This window comes from Zingiber officinale, chromosome 11A (genome assembly GCF_018446385.1).
Source record: "Zingiber officinale cultivar Zhangliang chromosome 11A, Zo_v1.1, whole genome shotgun sequence".
NCBI lineage: Eukaryota > Viridiplantae > Streptophyta > Magnoliopsida > Zingiberales > Zingiberaceae > Zingiber > Zingiber officinale.
The window spans coordinates 83,081,472-83,099,112 of record NC_056006.1 but is presented as its reverse complement, the minus strand read 5'-3'; the positions used below and the strand labels follow the sequence as shown (position 1 = coordinate 83,099,112).

The following is a 17,641-nucleotide window of genomic DNA, read 5'->3' as shown; positions in this document are numbered from 1 at the left end:
ATTATACGAAAAACTAAAAGCCGAAAGAAGAAATTTTTTTTTAAAAACAGATCACCCCCTTGTCTGATTGGTGGTTGCACCAAATCAGAGCGGTACCTGCTCTGATACCACTTGTTTGATCGTGATCATTCGATAGAGAGGGGGGGGGGGGGGGGGGGGGGTGAATATCGATTTAAAAAAAATGTCGAAAAGAGTTAAGTGCAGCGGAAAATATAAACGAAAAGAGACAAGGCTAACACAGATTTGTTTTTACTTGGTTCGAAGTCTGTGTCGACTCCTACTCCAAGGCCCGTACTCGTTGAGTACTTTCGTTGGACAATTCACTAGCAATTCGAATATTGAATACAAATTGACTACACGAATGCTAATAAAAATAATAATACTAACAAAAGGAAAAGAAAACAGTGCGTAGTCGGAGTAGCTTTGCAGCGTCGCAAGAGCACAAGAGAGCAGTCTGAGAGTTCTGAGTTTTTATTGAAGCTCCACCCTTGACCCTTCTTTTATAGGATGCTCGGGGCGCCCAGATCCCTTCCGGGCGCCCTGGTGTGACGTAGCAGACCCAACCAGAGATCTCCACGTGTCGACGGCGCGATGGGGATAAAACTTACCTCCGGGTGCCCGGACCGCCTTTCTCCAGAAACTCCTTCTCCTGCAAGACAAGGTTAGTCCGAGGCAAATATATAATGTATATCCTGCAAAACAAAGTATTAGCACAGTTTATAATTTTAACATAAAGAGTATGACTTATATTTCATCTTTTCGAGACCGGAATCTTGTCACGATCTCAACTTAGATTTCCGAAATGGATCTAAGTTGGATCGACACCTAAGTTCCCTTCCCGGGAACGCGCCCTCACAGTCACTCCCCTCCAGTGACTTACCTTTACTTACCTGCCAGACGCCCGGTCAGCCCTTCGACCCGTCTAGACTTCATGCCAGCTATCCTGTCAGTCCATCGACCTAGCTGGACTTTGTGCCAAGCGTCTGGTCAGCCCGTTGACACACTTGGACTTCGTGCCAGCTATCCGGTCAGCCCGTTTACCTAGTTGGGCTTCGTGCCAGATATCCGGTCAGCCCGTCAACCTGTCTAGACTTCGCCTGCACACTCGATCAGAGTGTTAAACAACGACAAACCTAACTTAATCTAATTTGTCATTCATAAAAATCCGAGTTAGACCGTTAGTGCTAACCGCACCAACAATAAATCAGCATGCTCTCATGGCCAATGACCTCTCGGTCAGCATTGCAGACTCTTGCCCCAACGCGAGTTATAAGTGAGCACGCTCTCACGACCAACAACCTCTCGATCGACGTTTTATACTCTCACCCCGATGCAGGTTATAAGCGAGCAAGGCCTTCACCAACTACCTCTCGGTCAGTATTTTAAATTCACCACAGCAGGGGTGATAGACGAGCAGGGCCCTTGCCATGTCTCAGAGAAGTAGTTTTTCCGGGGATGATTAACGTCGCTATCGTCACATAATTCACGGAGCATCTTATATTCAAAACAACCTTTTTTTTATTAAAAACGTATGAATGAAACAGGGGAGTTCTAGTGTGAAAAGGGTAAAAGGACAGGAAAAAAGACTGAAACACGATCGAGTCATTTCATTGATAAATTACAGGAGAGAGCCCCTCAAAATCTCATTCTTAAATCAGCAAAAACACATAAGTTATCTAAGGGCTTACGATTCTCTTCTGGTGCTAGCTGCGAGTTGGCACCCTGGGCAAAAGCGTGCTGATTGACTTGCTTTTTCGAGATGGATTCGAGCCTATTCTTGCTCAGCTTGAGTCAACTGAAGAGTGTGTCGTTGTTGAGCGATTGTGTCATCCTTAATCTTAGCTTCTTCTTGCATAAGGGTCGTGGAAGATGCGTGTTTCTCTTTCAAATAGATCATGAATTGAGCTTGACTTTCCAAATCTGAATAGGCTTTCTGTTTCAGCGCTACCTCAGCACGTGCCCGCGATTTAGCGGCTAGCCAGAGTTCCTCAATTTCCCTGCGAAGGGAAGACTGAAGATCCTTCTCTTGCGTTATCTCAGCTAAAGTTGTATCCTTCTGGGCAAACAGTTGGGTCATATGGCCCAGTTGCTGGCAAAGGTGTTGCAGTTCACCAAAGCGTCAGTTAAAGGAAAGTATGTATCTGTGGGTAGGGGTCAACCCCTTTTAAAGAGGAAGATGGGGAAAGGTAACTTTTGTAGAGGTTAAAGTGGCCCTTCACCTGAGGTTGATTAAGCAATTAAACAGGTTACAATACCTACGGTCTGGGAAAAGAAGCAGCATTTATAGTCATAAAGGAGAAGTAAATGAAACTCGAGTTTGGGTCTAGTTAGTCGGACTTGAGTCTCCTTCGACTAGACTTGGAGGGGAGGCTTGTGATACAGTGCATAAAGGTGGGGTTCGATAAAGCCAGACAGTCAGAAGTCAAGGGGACGTGGTAGTCAAGGATAGTCTAAAGTCAAGGGGGTGTGGCAGTCAGAAGTCAAAGGGACGTGACAGTCAATAGTTAGGAGAAAGAAGGAGTTAGACTGCCTTATATCATCAGCCGCATAATTCTTGGTCGGGTACAGACAGAGTAGGGTCCCAGATCTAATACATAAGACGCAGCATAGAGTAACGTCGGACCTGCCCCGACTGATCAGACTTCCCTAGCTCGGGACATGTGAGCAAGCCGGGTGCTTTCACTAAAACAACTCCCGGCCAGCCCTGCAGCGATCAAGGCATGAAGGATGGGTCTCTCATCACAGTCTCAGATGCAGATAATAGATAAAGCCTGAGCGGGTCACCATGGCTCAACCTCTTCATCAAGACTCAAGTTAGAGGGTACCTCTTAACTGTCATCCCGAACTATCTGAAGCTAAACCCGGGTGGGATGGAAAACGTTAAACGACAAACAATGTCAGGGAATCGTAACCTCCTGTCAGAGAATAACTGTCATGCGTCAGGAAATATTCAAGTGGTATAGTATCACTTATGAATGGAACCTTCCTTCTACCAATAGGAAGCCACCGTACATCTTCTCTCATCCGACAGGTCCTGACACCCGACATTCTCTGACAACATGCAGGCTCTGAAGGTACACTACGTCATATAAAGGGAGGTCCTCTCCCTTAGCTAGGTACGCGCACATTCACGCTCGTCTCCTACAGTTCCTTTTTCCTTCATACACTGTTCTTCTGGGAAAAAAATATCTGACTTGAGCATCAGAGGACCTACGCCGGGGACTTTTTTCCTGATTTCTGGTCTCTAACATTCCGTGTGCTTGTCTGAGTGTGCGCATAGCCAAAGTACTGCTGATCTCGTTACCACTGTCCAAGAGTACCGCATGGGGATTCATTTTTCCGGTGCACATACACTAGGTGTGCCCAAATCACCTCTCCATCAACGCCATCACCATCAGCCGATTTTTATCTGATTTATATTTTGGACAGGATCAATATGATTTATCAAGATTGGTTAATTTTTAGGAGACATGATTTAGGACAAGATTGACTAATTAATATACCCGTAATAATCTACTATTAAAGGAGGCATGTGGGTCGGGCTGATCGGATGGATTGAGCTCAAAAGGAAAGGGTTAACAGATGTTATTGGGTTTGATGCTCGAGCTTCGAGTGTAGTGGGGCACGGGAAATGAAAGTGATTGGTGCTAGAACTCGGAAAGTCAACTAAGAACCGGGAGGTACAAGTTTGGAGCCGTATAGAACCTGGCCTTAGAGTTTAGTGTTTGAGAACCGAATGATATTCAGCGTCAAAGACTTGTGCTCAGGAATTGAGCCCGAGGCCAAATGGCTTACAACATTATAAATGGGGATTTGGAAAAAAGAAACAAAGTTTCAAAAGGAGGCAAGGACAACAGCGAGCGATCAATAATGACGAGCGTTAATTTTATAATTTTATTAAAAATCTAGACCTTTTATTAATTAATTTTTAATTATTTTGATAAAATTTAAAATTAAATTATGTTATTATCATTTTTTTTATATAAAAATAATTTTAAAATTTATTAATAATTTCGACATACACATCAATTAGAGATCTATAATTCAAAACTGATATATTATTAGAAAATTTTCTTATTAATTAATCAGAGATCTAGACTTCAAAATTTTTCTCATTAATCGTAGTATTATTGAGAATTTTTTTATCAATAATTTTCTCTAGTTCTCTTTAATGTCACATCTTAAAATTGACAACATTACAAGCAGAGAAACTTTTATAAATCCCTTATGTCGAGACGTTAAAAAACATATTTTCCTTGATTTTTTTTGTTAAAATCAAATATGATATTAAATTATTTTTTATAAGAGGAGTTTATTATAGTAATTTTCTATTGGGATTCTAAGTGTTACCTCTTACTTAATTTATGGATGATCTTTTGATTAAAATTAAATATAGTATTTATTTTTATCATTTTAATATCTGATATAAAAATTAAATTAATTTTTTTATAAAAGGAAGTCCCTTATAAACGTAAGGGTGACATTTAAAAATAAATCATATTATTATTGAAAAAAAATATTTATTTTATAAAATTCATATAAATTTATATATTATATTACACATACATAATCGAAGAAAATAGGTAATCAGAAAGAAGATCATGGCATGTTTATTTTATCAAATCACCAAGAGCGACTGCTTTTTTGACTGTGTATTAACTTTAGACAGGATAATTTTCATATTAAAAATACAGAACTTACGAGGATTAATCCACAACCGACATCCTATGAGTACTAGGCCACCGGCATCCCAACTCCATCGGATCACTAATTGTTTTAAAATTTTAGAATTTTAAAACAAGAACCTTATGAAATGTCGTCGCCCGAAAAAAATATATAATAAATATATATTGCAAAAGGGCATCATATAAATTGAAGGAATATTTATAAAGAGTGATCAGATTTTTTTCAAAAAAAAAAAAGAAAAAGAAAAATGGAAAATGCAAGATAAGATGGATTGGATGGCCCAGCCATCATGGAATTAATTCCCATGATTTTCTCTTGACTGGTGAATTCAAGAAAGGTGATCAAGAGATATGAAAGACCTCCTTAATTAGGTCACAAATTATTATTTTGTTTGACAAATTCTAGATTTTGGATGATCAAAATTCCCATGATTTTGTAACAGTAATTTTCGATCAAATATGTAAATTAGGATTAGTTTTTTGGAGGAATTTGAAAAATCTCTATCTTAAATCAATCGGCCATTGAAAATAATTCATTCCGTTTTTATAAATCAACACCAAGATTTTTAGTATTCAACCAAACAGAAAGATTTAGCACCCAGAACAACAAAAATAATATAAAACATTGTGAAACTATTTCACAATTTTAATAATTATAATTGGACAAGGCCACGAGAAAAAGCGGTACCAGGATGCGTTGTCTTGTACACCGGCAGCTCGTCTCTATAACCGCCGCCGTCGCCGCTAATTGTAAGTGACTCCAGTTCAAATAGATCGGAGCTCGAATCGCTCATCTCGTCTTCATTCACTCCTTCTTCGACTTCCAAACTCCTCAACAACTTCTCCACCTTCCTCCTCGCCTCCTGCCTCGCCATCCCCTCCGCCACTGCCACCGGCCGCCTCTGATCCTCCGCCCTCGCCGCCGCCAAACGTTCGCCAGCGTAAGGAATATTCTTGCCGCGCGGGAGGACTTCCTCACCCATGATCACGCACACCGGGTGGAACCTCACCGATCTCTTGACGCCCTCGTCGTGCCCCTTCCTCGACAACGGTGTCTTCACGAGGCACGGCCGGGATCGAGTAGGCGCCGCGTGGCATGCCGAGTCGTCGACGGTCGAGGGTTTCGATTTCCTCTGTTTCCCCGCGGCGTTGGCGAAGAGGGAATTGAGGAGGCTTACGAAGCGGGATCCCGGGGACGACGGCGCCTTGGATCGCCCCAGATCGCGCAGCCTGCTCCGGATCGAGAATGACCTGGCCCTCCCGCGGTGGTGCTTCTCCGGCGGCGAAGTAGCTCGCTGCATCGGGCGGGGAGGTGGAGGAGGAGGGAGGGTGCGGATCGGCCGTATCCGGGCGCGGCGGCTCGCGGACGAGTCGGGTTCGGAGGAAGAGGAGAACCCGCCGAAGCTGGAGTTATCGGAGGAGCTTGATGCGGAGATGTGCGAGAGGCCGCGGGGTCGGGCCATCGTCCTCACCTTCGAGGGCGGAAGCGACCGGCGCGGGGCGGAGACAGGGGAGGGTTCGGGCGCTCCGCCAGCGCCATCGGACTCGTCGGTGGAGCGATAGATGACGTCGAGCAAGGCGGAGGAGAAGGATGGGCACTCGCGGCAGCGCCGCGGACGCTCCTTCTCCCATCGCTCCATTACTTCGACAACGAAACGATTTTCGCCCTTTTTGGTTGTCCCTCCTCCGATTTCTTTCGCAGGAGAAGGAAGAGAAACGGAGCAGAGGTGGAAGGTGATGGTCTCTGCCATATTAAGCCACTCGTGCGCGTGCAAGTGCTGACATGGACCAAGAAACTGTGGTCCGTCCGATCACGCTCCGATGTTGCCCGTGATCGGAGGGCTTCCGATATCGGATCCTCACCCGCTCGATAAACCCTTCCTAGGAGGGAAGGAATCAAGGAAACGCTCATTCCCTTCTCTCTCTAGCTCTATGCATTGATTACGCTGCCTAATAAATTTCCCACACTTTAATGTTTTCCCATAATACTTGAACAGAACAGTCATCACGCAGAAATTGACGGAGAAGATTACTTCATCACTTGTATAATTCTTTTGGTAGTTGTCCTTTGAAATGGACGTTTTAGATCATCCACATCTCCCATGTAAAGGTTGTGCGAGATTTATAAAATTAAAAAATCTTAATAAAAAATTTGAATTATTATAGACGTGAAGTTTGAAATTTATAATTTAAGGGCAGTTGATTTTGTTCGAAATCGATTAAGATGATGAACTGAGAACGTAACTATATAGTTAATTAAATAAAGACTCTGTGTTATCTTATAACATAGAAAATATTAGTGTTGAGTCAGGAAAAGGATCCTCGACGTTAGTCCTACGACGCTCATGTCAATGATCCGTTTGTGAAGAGAAAATAGTAGAAGTAAACTATAGTAAAAAAACATGTTTAAATATGAACTATCACATATCTTCACTTATAAATAGAGATCCCTTTTATAGTGTCGCTATTGTGTAATATATGTATCTCAAAGCATTAACATTTTTCTAAAGCTTTCCAAAGAAAAGATAAGTCATAAAGTACTCTTGACATCTTTCCTTAAACGAGCGTGCAAATCTTTGTGATTTGACAGGTCAGAAGCTTCTAAAGCAAAATTTGCCAACGGGATATTCTCTATCCTTTATAGTACAAACTTCCAAAAGAGTATCATATGACAAGTATGTGGGTCCTGTTGTAAGTCGACTGGACGCCAGTCGATCGAGAGATCACCCGCTCGTCCTTACAGAATGCAGTCAACAACTCGTTTTTCATTCAACCCTTCATTTTGCCGAGAAGGCGCAATATGTCCGATCGACCCTTAGGTCCGATCGAATAGGACAGTTGGGCTGGATAAATCAGTACTTAGCTTCAAACCTTTTCTGCAAGTTGTGAAGGATGACCGCTCGGGAGGTCCGATCGCCCTTCACGTCCGACCGGCGATGCGAGACCTGCTCGACCAACCTAGCCTAGTCAGCAATTCCAGGTTTACGTCTGTTGGTCTTCCTTAGTTTAACCCACTTTTTGGGGGAGCATCTTTATCATCATATCACAAGTCTTTTCCTCAAATCTAGTCGATGGAGGTTATAAGTTTGACTGGCTGGACACCTAGTATTATTTGCAACTCTCATTTCGAACAGGGCGCTTTGCTGTTTGGGCCGCCACTCGGCTTAAAGAATTACTGCTCTTACTTACAGATCCTCAATGAATTCTTTACTCCCCGATCGGGGAATTCCGAGTATGACGTCGCACGACTTGATGCTGGTGACACTTGGTTGTTTTGTTATCTTTTCTTCATCTTTTTCCTGAGCGGCCTCCCATCCTCCATAGTACTTTTTATTACGGCCGATGTCACCTTAATTTCTTGGAAATCGATCAAATCTCCTGCCATTAATGCAAAGCATGCCGAGCATATTTTTTCATAATGAGTCTGTTGATTGCCTCCATCTTTATAAATGGACCCTGTAGTTTACTGCCATGTGTCACGCTCGCCTGCCACCAAATATTTGATGTGATAGGCAACTGTTGGGATTCGATGTGACAACCACCTTTTCAATTTCAATGGTCCCGATTAAATCTCGCTTTTCAGAACCCTCTATCGGTTGACATCAAATAGCCGGTAATAGGGTTTTTAAGTTCTTCCTTTTTCTATACACTATATTGCCTTCGATTTTGCCTTTGTCTTCTTCCTTCCTTGCTCTCTGTTTGTTGTTGTCGGCGACTTGTCCTTGTAAGTATCCTCTTTCTTTTCTTAGCTTTCAATCATCTTCCTTTTCCATAGCCGCTTCTCCTTCTCCTCCTCCGGTTGTACCCAGCCTATGGTACACTTCCACCTCGTTAAATTTCAATGGCGACGAGGTGGATCAGATGAAACTCACGTACCACATTCCCTTCGATCATAAACTCATCATTCCTTCTGCCTACGATCATCCCCACACCCGTCTTGATGGCATTCTGACTTTTTTTAAGGACCAACTTTATGTCGGCCTCCGTTTTCCTATACATCCATTTTTCTTTAAAGTCTATAGATATTTTCATATTCCCCTTCAGTAGTTGGTCCCTAATTCATTTAGGTTTTTGTGTGGGGTGGTAGTATTGTTCCGATTGTACTGTATCCCCCTTCATCCCCGTATTTTACATTATGTTTGATGTGGTGATGGAGGGAGGTCTACCTAGCACGGGGTTAATTGTCAGGATGAAGGTCAAAGTCAATGTGGTCAACGCCTGGGTGCCAAAGGGTTGAACGGAAGACAATGGCAATGGCCGGTTGGGCAGTCAGGCCCTGATCAGCGAGAGACGGGTCCGAGTAGACCTCCAGTCTAGCTCGGGATGATGTGTAAAATAGTCGATGCTTGATACGGAGTAGTAGGATGTCGAGGGAGACCAGGTAGCTCGTCTGAACGGGGGAAGGCAGGTACTACAAAGTCATCGTATAAAAGAACCACTGAGGTCGACAGAGCGGAGGGGTCTTGGCCGAGTGACTACCCCACTCAACCAAGTAGCGGAACCTAGCCATGGACGAAGCGGAATCCCGACCGAGTGGCTACCCCGCTTGGCCCAGCAACTAGACCACTGTAGTATCTCTCGATATCTTTTTGGGAGGTAGTGCTACTAACATAAGGCATGGTCGACAGGTGGATCGTACGATGAAAGCTTCCACTGTCTTGTTAGGGATATGCATACTCTATTAAGGTATGGTGTCATAGTTACTTTCCTGACAGGGCCTTTCGTATGACACATTGGAGAGTGTGTCTGTACCTCGAGAAGCGTGTACATCATCCACCGGGGCTCTATATAAAGGGGATCCATCACCGGCGGAGGTACGCATTACTACTATTTGCGCATAGTTCTACAGTTGCTCCACTTTTCTCCACATTCCGGTAACTGACTTGAGCGTCGGAGGGCCAACATCGAGGATCCCTTCCCTGGCCTTGCACTAACATTACTTGTTTTGCAAAGCAGAGCGAGGTCTTCAGCCGGTCAGCGAAGCCACCACATCCCTAGCTTTCCAACTTCCTGCTTTCAGACAGGATCAACGTTTATTATCTTAAATTATCTGAGTCGGGTGTCTTTCTCTTCCAAGCCTAATTGGGCGTTGCGTACTTTGACAAGATACCCTTGTCAAATAAGGGCTGGAAGTCGAATTATTTCTATCTCCGACTTCTCAATCAGGCATCCTTCCCGACCGACTGGCAGATTGAATTACCCAATTCTCCAGGGCTGGGTAAATACAAGTGGAAGCCGACCTACGTCCAAGCCACATCACAACCATCTGACCTGAAATATCACATCCATAAGCTGCTACTGGAGGGTGTTATGTACATATTCGTGCTGACTCCTATCCACGCTCGGCTACCTAGCCCTTTTGGTGAGCAATTTTTCCTTCTATTGTTTTTAGGTCTAACTGATTTTTTCTTCTTTTTTACAGCTAAATTACTGTTGAAGGCTCTGCTTAGCGAATCCACCAAGTTAGCTGATGAAGTGCTCGAAGCTCGTGGAGCCGCCGAGCTAGAGAGTCATGGACTTTTGTCGGTCAGATGTTCTAAGGAGCCGATCAGCTAGGAAGAAGTCAGCCGAGTGGTGACGAGCGATCCCATTGCTAACACAGAGGAGTTTCCTCTAGAACTCCCTTCATTGATGCCATAGTGGTTCCTTCAGAGTCCACCACTTCAACCAAGCTGCTCGCCCAACGTCACAGCCGTGAAAGTCTCCGAACGAAAGTTTCTGCCCGATCGACAACCTCTGTTCCCAACCTTCTACTGTTGCATCTACCATGCGACCACCATCTCAGCAGGGGAGAAAGTTCAACTTTTGCCATCCCTGAGAGAGCAGTCGATCTACCAACTCCCCCTTATCCGATCGGAAGCCATCCTTGTTCGAGCTACCAGCCGATGTTATATCCGCTGGGCCCATAGTTTATCTAATGCCTCTAGCGGCAGACCCAATGACCCCACTCTCCACCATCCGTTCAACTCCTATATCAAAATCCAAAAGCAATGCCAGCTCAAAACCAATTGGCTCCAGCTCGCACAGACATATCATGGTCATCCTCAGATTACCCATCGATGAGTGTCGTTACCCCAACCGGATGAGCCACACGCTCCCGAGCATAAAATTAGGATCCAAGATCCCTTGGTCCAGACCTAGGTAGAAGCTAGAGCTAGGGTGGCGACCATTCCACTCGATGAGTTGGCTGACAAGCTCACTTATAACTCGATTGAATGGCCTGAGAGTTTGGGACTTGGCGTGAGAAAATGTTCACTTATAACTTGGTCGAACGACGCGAGAGTTTAGAACTTGGTATGAGAGCATGCTCACTTATAACTCAGTTGAACTACGTGAGAGTTTGAATACTTAGACATGAGAGCAAACTCACATATAACTCGGCCGAATGGAGAGAGAGTCTAGGACTTGGCGTGAGAGCATGCTCACTTATAACTTGGCTAACAACGCAAGAGTCTAGATACTTAATTATTTTTAACTTAAACCTTCCTGTATTCATAGAACAATATTTTTTACAACTTTTATAAATTTAGCACAAACTTCCTACCCGACCCAATAGGGTTGTAGATGGTTTTTCGACTTTTGCTCGGATAACTATGTTTTATTCTGACTCAAAATCTCTTTTTTTCTATTTAATTGGCTAGCGTATAGTCGGACATGCAACTCATGTTGCATAACAATTGGGAAAATACCTAGAAGCTCGTATGTTGCCTAGGCGAACACATCATGGTTGTGTTTCGAGCAGGCGATAGCTCAACCTTCTTCTCAGAGCTCAGAGTATCCATAATGAAGGTAGTGGCTTCCAATCGGTTGGGATGAATTTGCACTTCTTCTTTTTTCCTTCATAGACCAAAGTAGGTGAGGCCTCCTGAATTGGATTGACCTTCAACCGTTGAGCTTTACGATTGGCCCATAATTTAGCTTTCACAATCTCCACATAGAATTTACAGGCTAGCAACTAGTCACCCCTCACCTTGCTGACCGAATCATCTATTGGAAATTTGATCTTCTAGCAGAATGTAGAGACGACCGTCCGGAATTCATTCAATGTTGATCAGCCAAGTATCACATTATATGCCGAGGGGGCGTCAATTACAACGAAATTCATCTGGTGGGTCCTCATGAGCGGTTCTTCTCCAAGAGATAAAGCAAGATGAACTTGGTCGATCGACAGTACTTAGTTACTAGTGAACCCATATAATGGGGTCGCTATAAGCTAGAGCTCACTTTTTTCCATCTGAAGTTGATCAAACACCTTCTAGAATTTGATGTTGACAAAGTTGTTTGTGTCAACAAAGGTACGGTGGATGTTATAGTTAGCAATTACTGCCTTAATAATTAATACAACATCATGAGGAATTTCTACTCCCTCCAAATCTTAAGAACTGAAACTAATTTATGGTCCCTGCACCTTCTCCTTCCTTCACCCGACCGTATGAATCTCCAATCACCGTACTTGTGATTTCTTGGCCCGGTTGGAGTCACCATTGGTCGGGTCACCTACTATCTTGCCAATGTCACCTCGGGCGGCATTATTATGATTTTCTTCCTCCCGATTTGATCGACATGATGGCCGCTAGGCCAATGCCTGGGTGGACCTTTTATTGTCTCTTCGCTGGGGCTGTTGCTAGTTCTGCTCTGCCGGTATATTGCCTTGACCTTGGGGCCCGTCCGATCGGGGACGATGTTAGCGGGTTGGAGAGGGAGATCGCCTACGAAATCCTTGAGAGGCCGGTTAGCACGACCCTTGATTAAAATGGTAGCAGTCCTTTGTGTTGTGAGTAACCACGTGATGGTAAAAGTAGAACATCGGAGTCCATTGTCATGGTTCGAGGAATCTTGTCCACTCAGCTTCCACATCCTGGACCGCGTGCAGTCGAGACTCTAGATGTTGCTATTGAGGGCCCGCTCAGGTCTCTTTTGGGGGCACATTACTGTTGGCCGCTCGGTGCTCGGGAACAACAATTGGCTAGGAGATCACTTCTTTCTTTCGAGTTGACTGGGATTCTTTAACGTTAATGTATTTGTTGGGCCCCGTGGTTGTTTTGATGTGATCAACCAAGTTAGGTTAGGTCCTGTTTGTTATCTGATCACTGTGTCTAAGTGTACAGGAGCTTAGGAGTGCAGGAAGTCGAGCGGAAGACGAAGCTAGCGAGAAGGATGATACGGGAAAGGAGCCGACGGGCTCGGTGCGTCCGAAGGACGAGAGAGCTGCGGAAGAGTACACCGGTGGATGAGAAGAACATGCGCGTCATTCGAGGGACTAGAAGCCGGGTCAGAAGCCTGCTCGAGGAGAAAGCCAGAAATTGGGTTCAGGTGAGCCCTATTTTCAGTTGGCTGCAATCACCCAAGCAATCAGAGCTTCGGAAGAAGAAAAGAAGTCAAAAGGAGCTGAAAAAGCTAGCTAGAGGTGCCTTCAACGAAGTGCTAAAGGCGCCTGCGCTCACTGCAGTCTTGGAGGCGCCTCAACCTTGTCCGAGGCGCCTCAGACTTGGCCAAAGTGATCGTTTGCAATTGGATAAAGTTTTATCTCGTCAAACCTCTTGGAGGCGCCCTCAACCCCTTTAGAGGCACCCTCAAGACTCGAGATAGAGTTTTCAGGAGCTATATAATGACCCCTAGAGCTAGGAAATATTAAATCAACTCTGTATTAAGTTCCTAGCAACTTCAGAGCGTTCTTAGTGTGTAAAAAAGGTTTTTCCAGCTACAGTAAAGGAGACATTCTAGTAAAGTTATTCGACTGCCTTGGATTAACAACCCCATGGGTTGTAACCAAGTTAAATTTCCTGTCTCCCTTCTTTTTGTTACTTTATTTAATTGTTGATTTATTTTTGAGTTGAAAGCCATGAGGAGGGTAATTTTTTTATTACAGGCAATTCACCCCTCCCCTCTTGTCGGCCCCGCTGCACCAACAAGTGGTATCAGAGCCCGACAGCCTCAAAAGGACTAACCGCCGACTGAAGCACAAAGATTAAGACGATGGTCAGAACCAGCATTCACCCCCCAAAATTCGACGAAGACTTCTCTACATGGAAGTGAAGAATGGAGGTATTTTTTAAGATTGAATTTGATATGCTTCTAATCATGAAATATGATTTTTCATCCCCTAAAGACAAGGAAGAATACAATTGGACGAAGAAGGAGCAAGCCAATTTCGTGGCCAACGGAAAGGCAGAATTCTACCTGCTCAGTGTTCTGCTGCCCCAGGAGGTAAGTCGGATCGGAAGCTACGACTCCACCAAAGACTTCTGGGAAAAATTCTTGGAGCTCCACGAAGGCTCCTCAGAAGCAAAGTTAGCAAGGCGAGACATCCTCCAGACTCAGTTGACAAATCTTCGGATGAACAACGGCGAAAAGGTAGCGCAACTCCAAGCAAGAATAAAGGAGCTGATAACTCAACTGACCAATCTCGGAGAATTGGTAACAAATCGAGATTCTATCCGGTATGCGCTCAACGCCTTCCCAAGAACTCCAAAGTGAGCGTCCTTAGTAGATGCTTACTATATCTCTAAGGACTTTGAGATAAGTACTTTAGAAAGTTTATTCTCTATATTTGAACTTTACGAGTCTCGAATTGCATAGCCTAAACAAGTAGAGAAGCCAAATCTCAATGTTGCACTACAAGCCGAAAAGGACGATCCTGACTCAGAAGAGTCGATCGATGAAACTGAAGCGGTACTATTGGTAAGGAAATTAAATAAGTTCATTAAGACTAACAAATTCAAATTGCAGTCTGGGAAGCATCAACGCAATAGAAGGACGGTCCGATGCTACAACTGCAATGAGGAAGGGCACGTCAAGGATGATTGCCCAAAGTTAAAGAAAAGAGACAAGGAGAAGTCTCAAAGACCAAAGTCCTCCAAATGCAAGAGTCTGAAGGCTATATGAGATGATTCTTCATCCTCCGAGTCAGAAGCCGAAGCCTTCTCAGGAGTAGCACTAATGGCCAACCATCTCTTTGAAGATGACTCAGGATCAAAGATGAGTATAGATCAAGGGGGAGAATCAGAAGAGGAAAGTGGCGATGAAGGGGGAGCATCACCAAGTGAGGTAAGTAAGGTACGTGCTCTCACCCCTACTCAGTCTTTTTAATTTATCAAAGTGCTTACAAAAGATCTAGCAAAATTAGAAAAAGAAAATGCTGAATTGAAATTGAAATTAGAAAAATCATGCCCCTTAGAGTTATTTAACAACTTAAAATCAGAGAATGACAGTTTAAAAATGTAAATTAAAAAATTAAAAAATAATGTATGCTCAAATAAATTTCCAAAATCAAAACTTAAAATTTATGGAAAATTGAATTGGTATATTAGAAAACATCAGGGACAACTTAGACAAATTCTCAGAAATTATGTACCCCCTAAATTCTTATATAATCCAGCAGGAAGGAACCTATACTGGGTTCCAAATTCTTTGCTAGATTAAAATTTTATAAGTTAGAGCTTTCAGCGAGAAAATTAAACAGTGAGTTTCTTTATGAGGCATTGTTTAAGGAAGTGGTTGTTGCTCCAATAACCAAGAAAGTATAGTGCCTCGCCACGACCTGGAAGCCAAAATATTGAAATAAAATGTTTAATTAACTTTCTAGTAAAACATTTAAAATTAGAATTAGATAATGCTTTAAAAAGTTTTTCAAACATTTTGAAAGAAAAATTCTCAAATAACAATTTTTGGTTAAAATTTCTTCTGAAATTAGAAATGTGTATTTACCTTTTTCTCATAAAATTGTCTTACCTAAGTTTTACTTAGAAATTTTTTAAAATATTTTTACTTAGAAATGATTTTGAGAATGCTGCACTTGGATTTTAAAGTCATTTTTTTACTTGAATTTTTTTTCTACTTAGAAAATCTTTCAAACTTTCACTTAATAATTATTACCCCATTCTTTTTTTTGTGACCAAAGGGGGAGAAATAGGTACAAGTTTAGGGGAAGTTTTAGGGAAGTTAACATTTTTTAAATGTTTTTTTAAAACTTAATGTTGTAAATTATTTGATTGCAACCTTGTTGCTTAAAATGTTAGTTTGGTAATGTCTTTAAAATTACTATTTGTCTGTTTGTTTCCCTAACTTGAACTTGGATTGATGCACATCAAAAAGGGGGAGATTGTTGGGCCCCGTGGTTGTTTTGATGTGATCAACCAAGTTAGGTTAGGTTCTGCTTGTTATCTGATCTCTGTGTCTAAGTGTGCAGGAGCTTAGGAGCACAACAAGTCGAGCGGAAGACGCAACTAGCAAGAAGGACGGTACGGGAAAGGAGCCAATAGGCTCGGTGCGTTCGAAGGATGAAAGAGCTCCGGAAGAGTACACCGATGGACGAGAAGAACTTGTGCGACATTCGAGGGATGAGAAGCCGGGTCGGAAGCCTGCTCCAGGAGAAGGCCGGAAATTGGGTTCGGGTGAGCCCTATTTTGGTTGGCCGCAATCACCCAAGAAATCGGAGCTTCGGAAGAAGAAAAAGAGTCAAAAGGAACTGAAAAAGCTAGCTGGAGGCGCCTTCAACTAAGTGCTGAAGGCGCCTGCGCTCACTGCAGTCTTGGAGGTGCCTCAAGGGAATTGGAGGTGCCTCAACCTTGTCCAAGGTGCCTCAAGGGCATTGGAGGTGCCTCAGATCTGGCCAAAGTGGTCGTTTGCAATTGGATAAAGTTTTATCCGGTCAAACCTCTTGGAGGCGCCCTCAACCCCTTTGGAGGTACCCTCAAGATTCGAGATAGAGTTTCCAAGAGCTATATAAAGGCCCCTGAAGCTAGGAAATATTAAATCAACTCTATATTAAGTTCCTAGCAACTTCTGAGCATTCTTAGTGTGTAAAAAAGGCTTCTCCGCCTACAGTGAATGAGACATTCTAATAAAACTGTTTGACTGTCTTGGATTAACAACCTAGTGTGTAAAATTCTATTTCTGTCACGCATCATATCCTTGCGAGGCGTGATGCTATTGGAGGACCAGAGGTGCAGCAGAAAAGGAAGCTCGATGGACCTGACGACATGAATCCTAGGGCTGGCAGCACGCGAAGGATAGTGATGGAAGAAGCCATAATAGTTGAAAAATTAATTTTCATATTTATTGCTTTTATTTACTGTGATGTGTGTGTGCATGTGATGTGTACTTGTTAGGTTAAAATTCCTCACCTTAAATAACTAAATGGGAGAAGGATTAATAGATAAATTCCACGGTCTCCATTACTGGTTTGTAAGTGATGCGACAAACTTGCGTATTGCCTCTGAGTGCCTCCCTCCCCATCGGATAAGTTTGTTTACAGATCACTAGATCAAACTTCCGTTATGGATGGTTATAGGAAATTGATTAGGAGCGTGTGATCTTCCCCATCGAAAGGGGCACAATCTTATTTAATGGACTAAGTATCAAGTAATGGTATACACTTAGGCGCATTTAATAGTATCCTCCCCATCGGGGTCACTGCTATTATTTGTGTGACCGAAGGAAAACCAACTATTAATTTGTCATAAAGAAAAGTTGACAAGATAATAAAATTAAAACCCCCTCTTACAAATGTATGATTTTGTATACGTCCACACTATCGTGGCATAAAAAATTCACAGTGTTTGAGGTAATTTTATTTGTCAGGTTGAAAAGATAATAAAATTAATGGGTAAAACCCCTCTTACAAATGTTTGGATTTGTATACGTCCACACTATCGTGACATACAAAATTCATAGTGTTTGAGGTAATTTTATTTGTCATAAAGAGAGATTTATAAGATGATTAATGGGTAAAACTCTCCTCTTACAAATGTTTGAATTTGTATACGCCCACACTGTTGGTGCGGGAAGCATCCAACGATCGACCGTTGTTTTGATAATGGCAAAGGAATTCAAAGTTAAGTTGTTTTGTGATCTAATGCACTTGATTGAGTGTTTCAGGAAAGTCCTAGCTGCGGTTAGGCAGGTGAAAAACCCTAGGGGGTGGTAACCCTAGGTCCTAGGGGGTGGTAAACCTA

General features: G+C 43.1%; 1 protein-coding gene across 1 annotated transcript; it reads right to left on the bottom strand.

Moving 5' to 3' along the window:
* Positions 1-5,207: 5,207 nt before the first annotated feature.
* LOC122032288 (protein BIG GRAIN 1-like) lies at positions 5,208-6,451 on the bottom strand. The gene has a single exon (XM_042591568.1). It carries the CDS (start codon positions 6,434-6,436, stop codon positions 5,339-5,341), a length of 1,098 nt encoding a protein of 365 aa, XP_042447502.1. The 5' UTR covers positions 6,437-6,451; the 3' UTR covers positions 5,208-5,338.
* Positions 6,452-17,641: the final 11,190 nt, after the last annotated feature.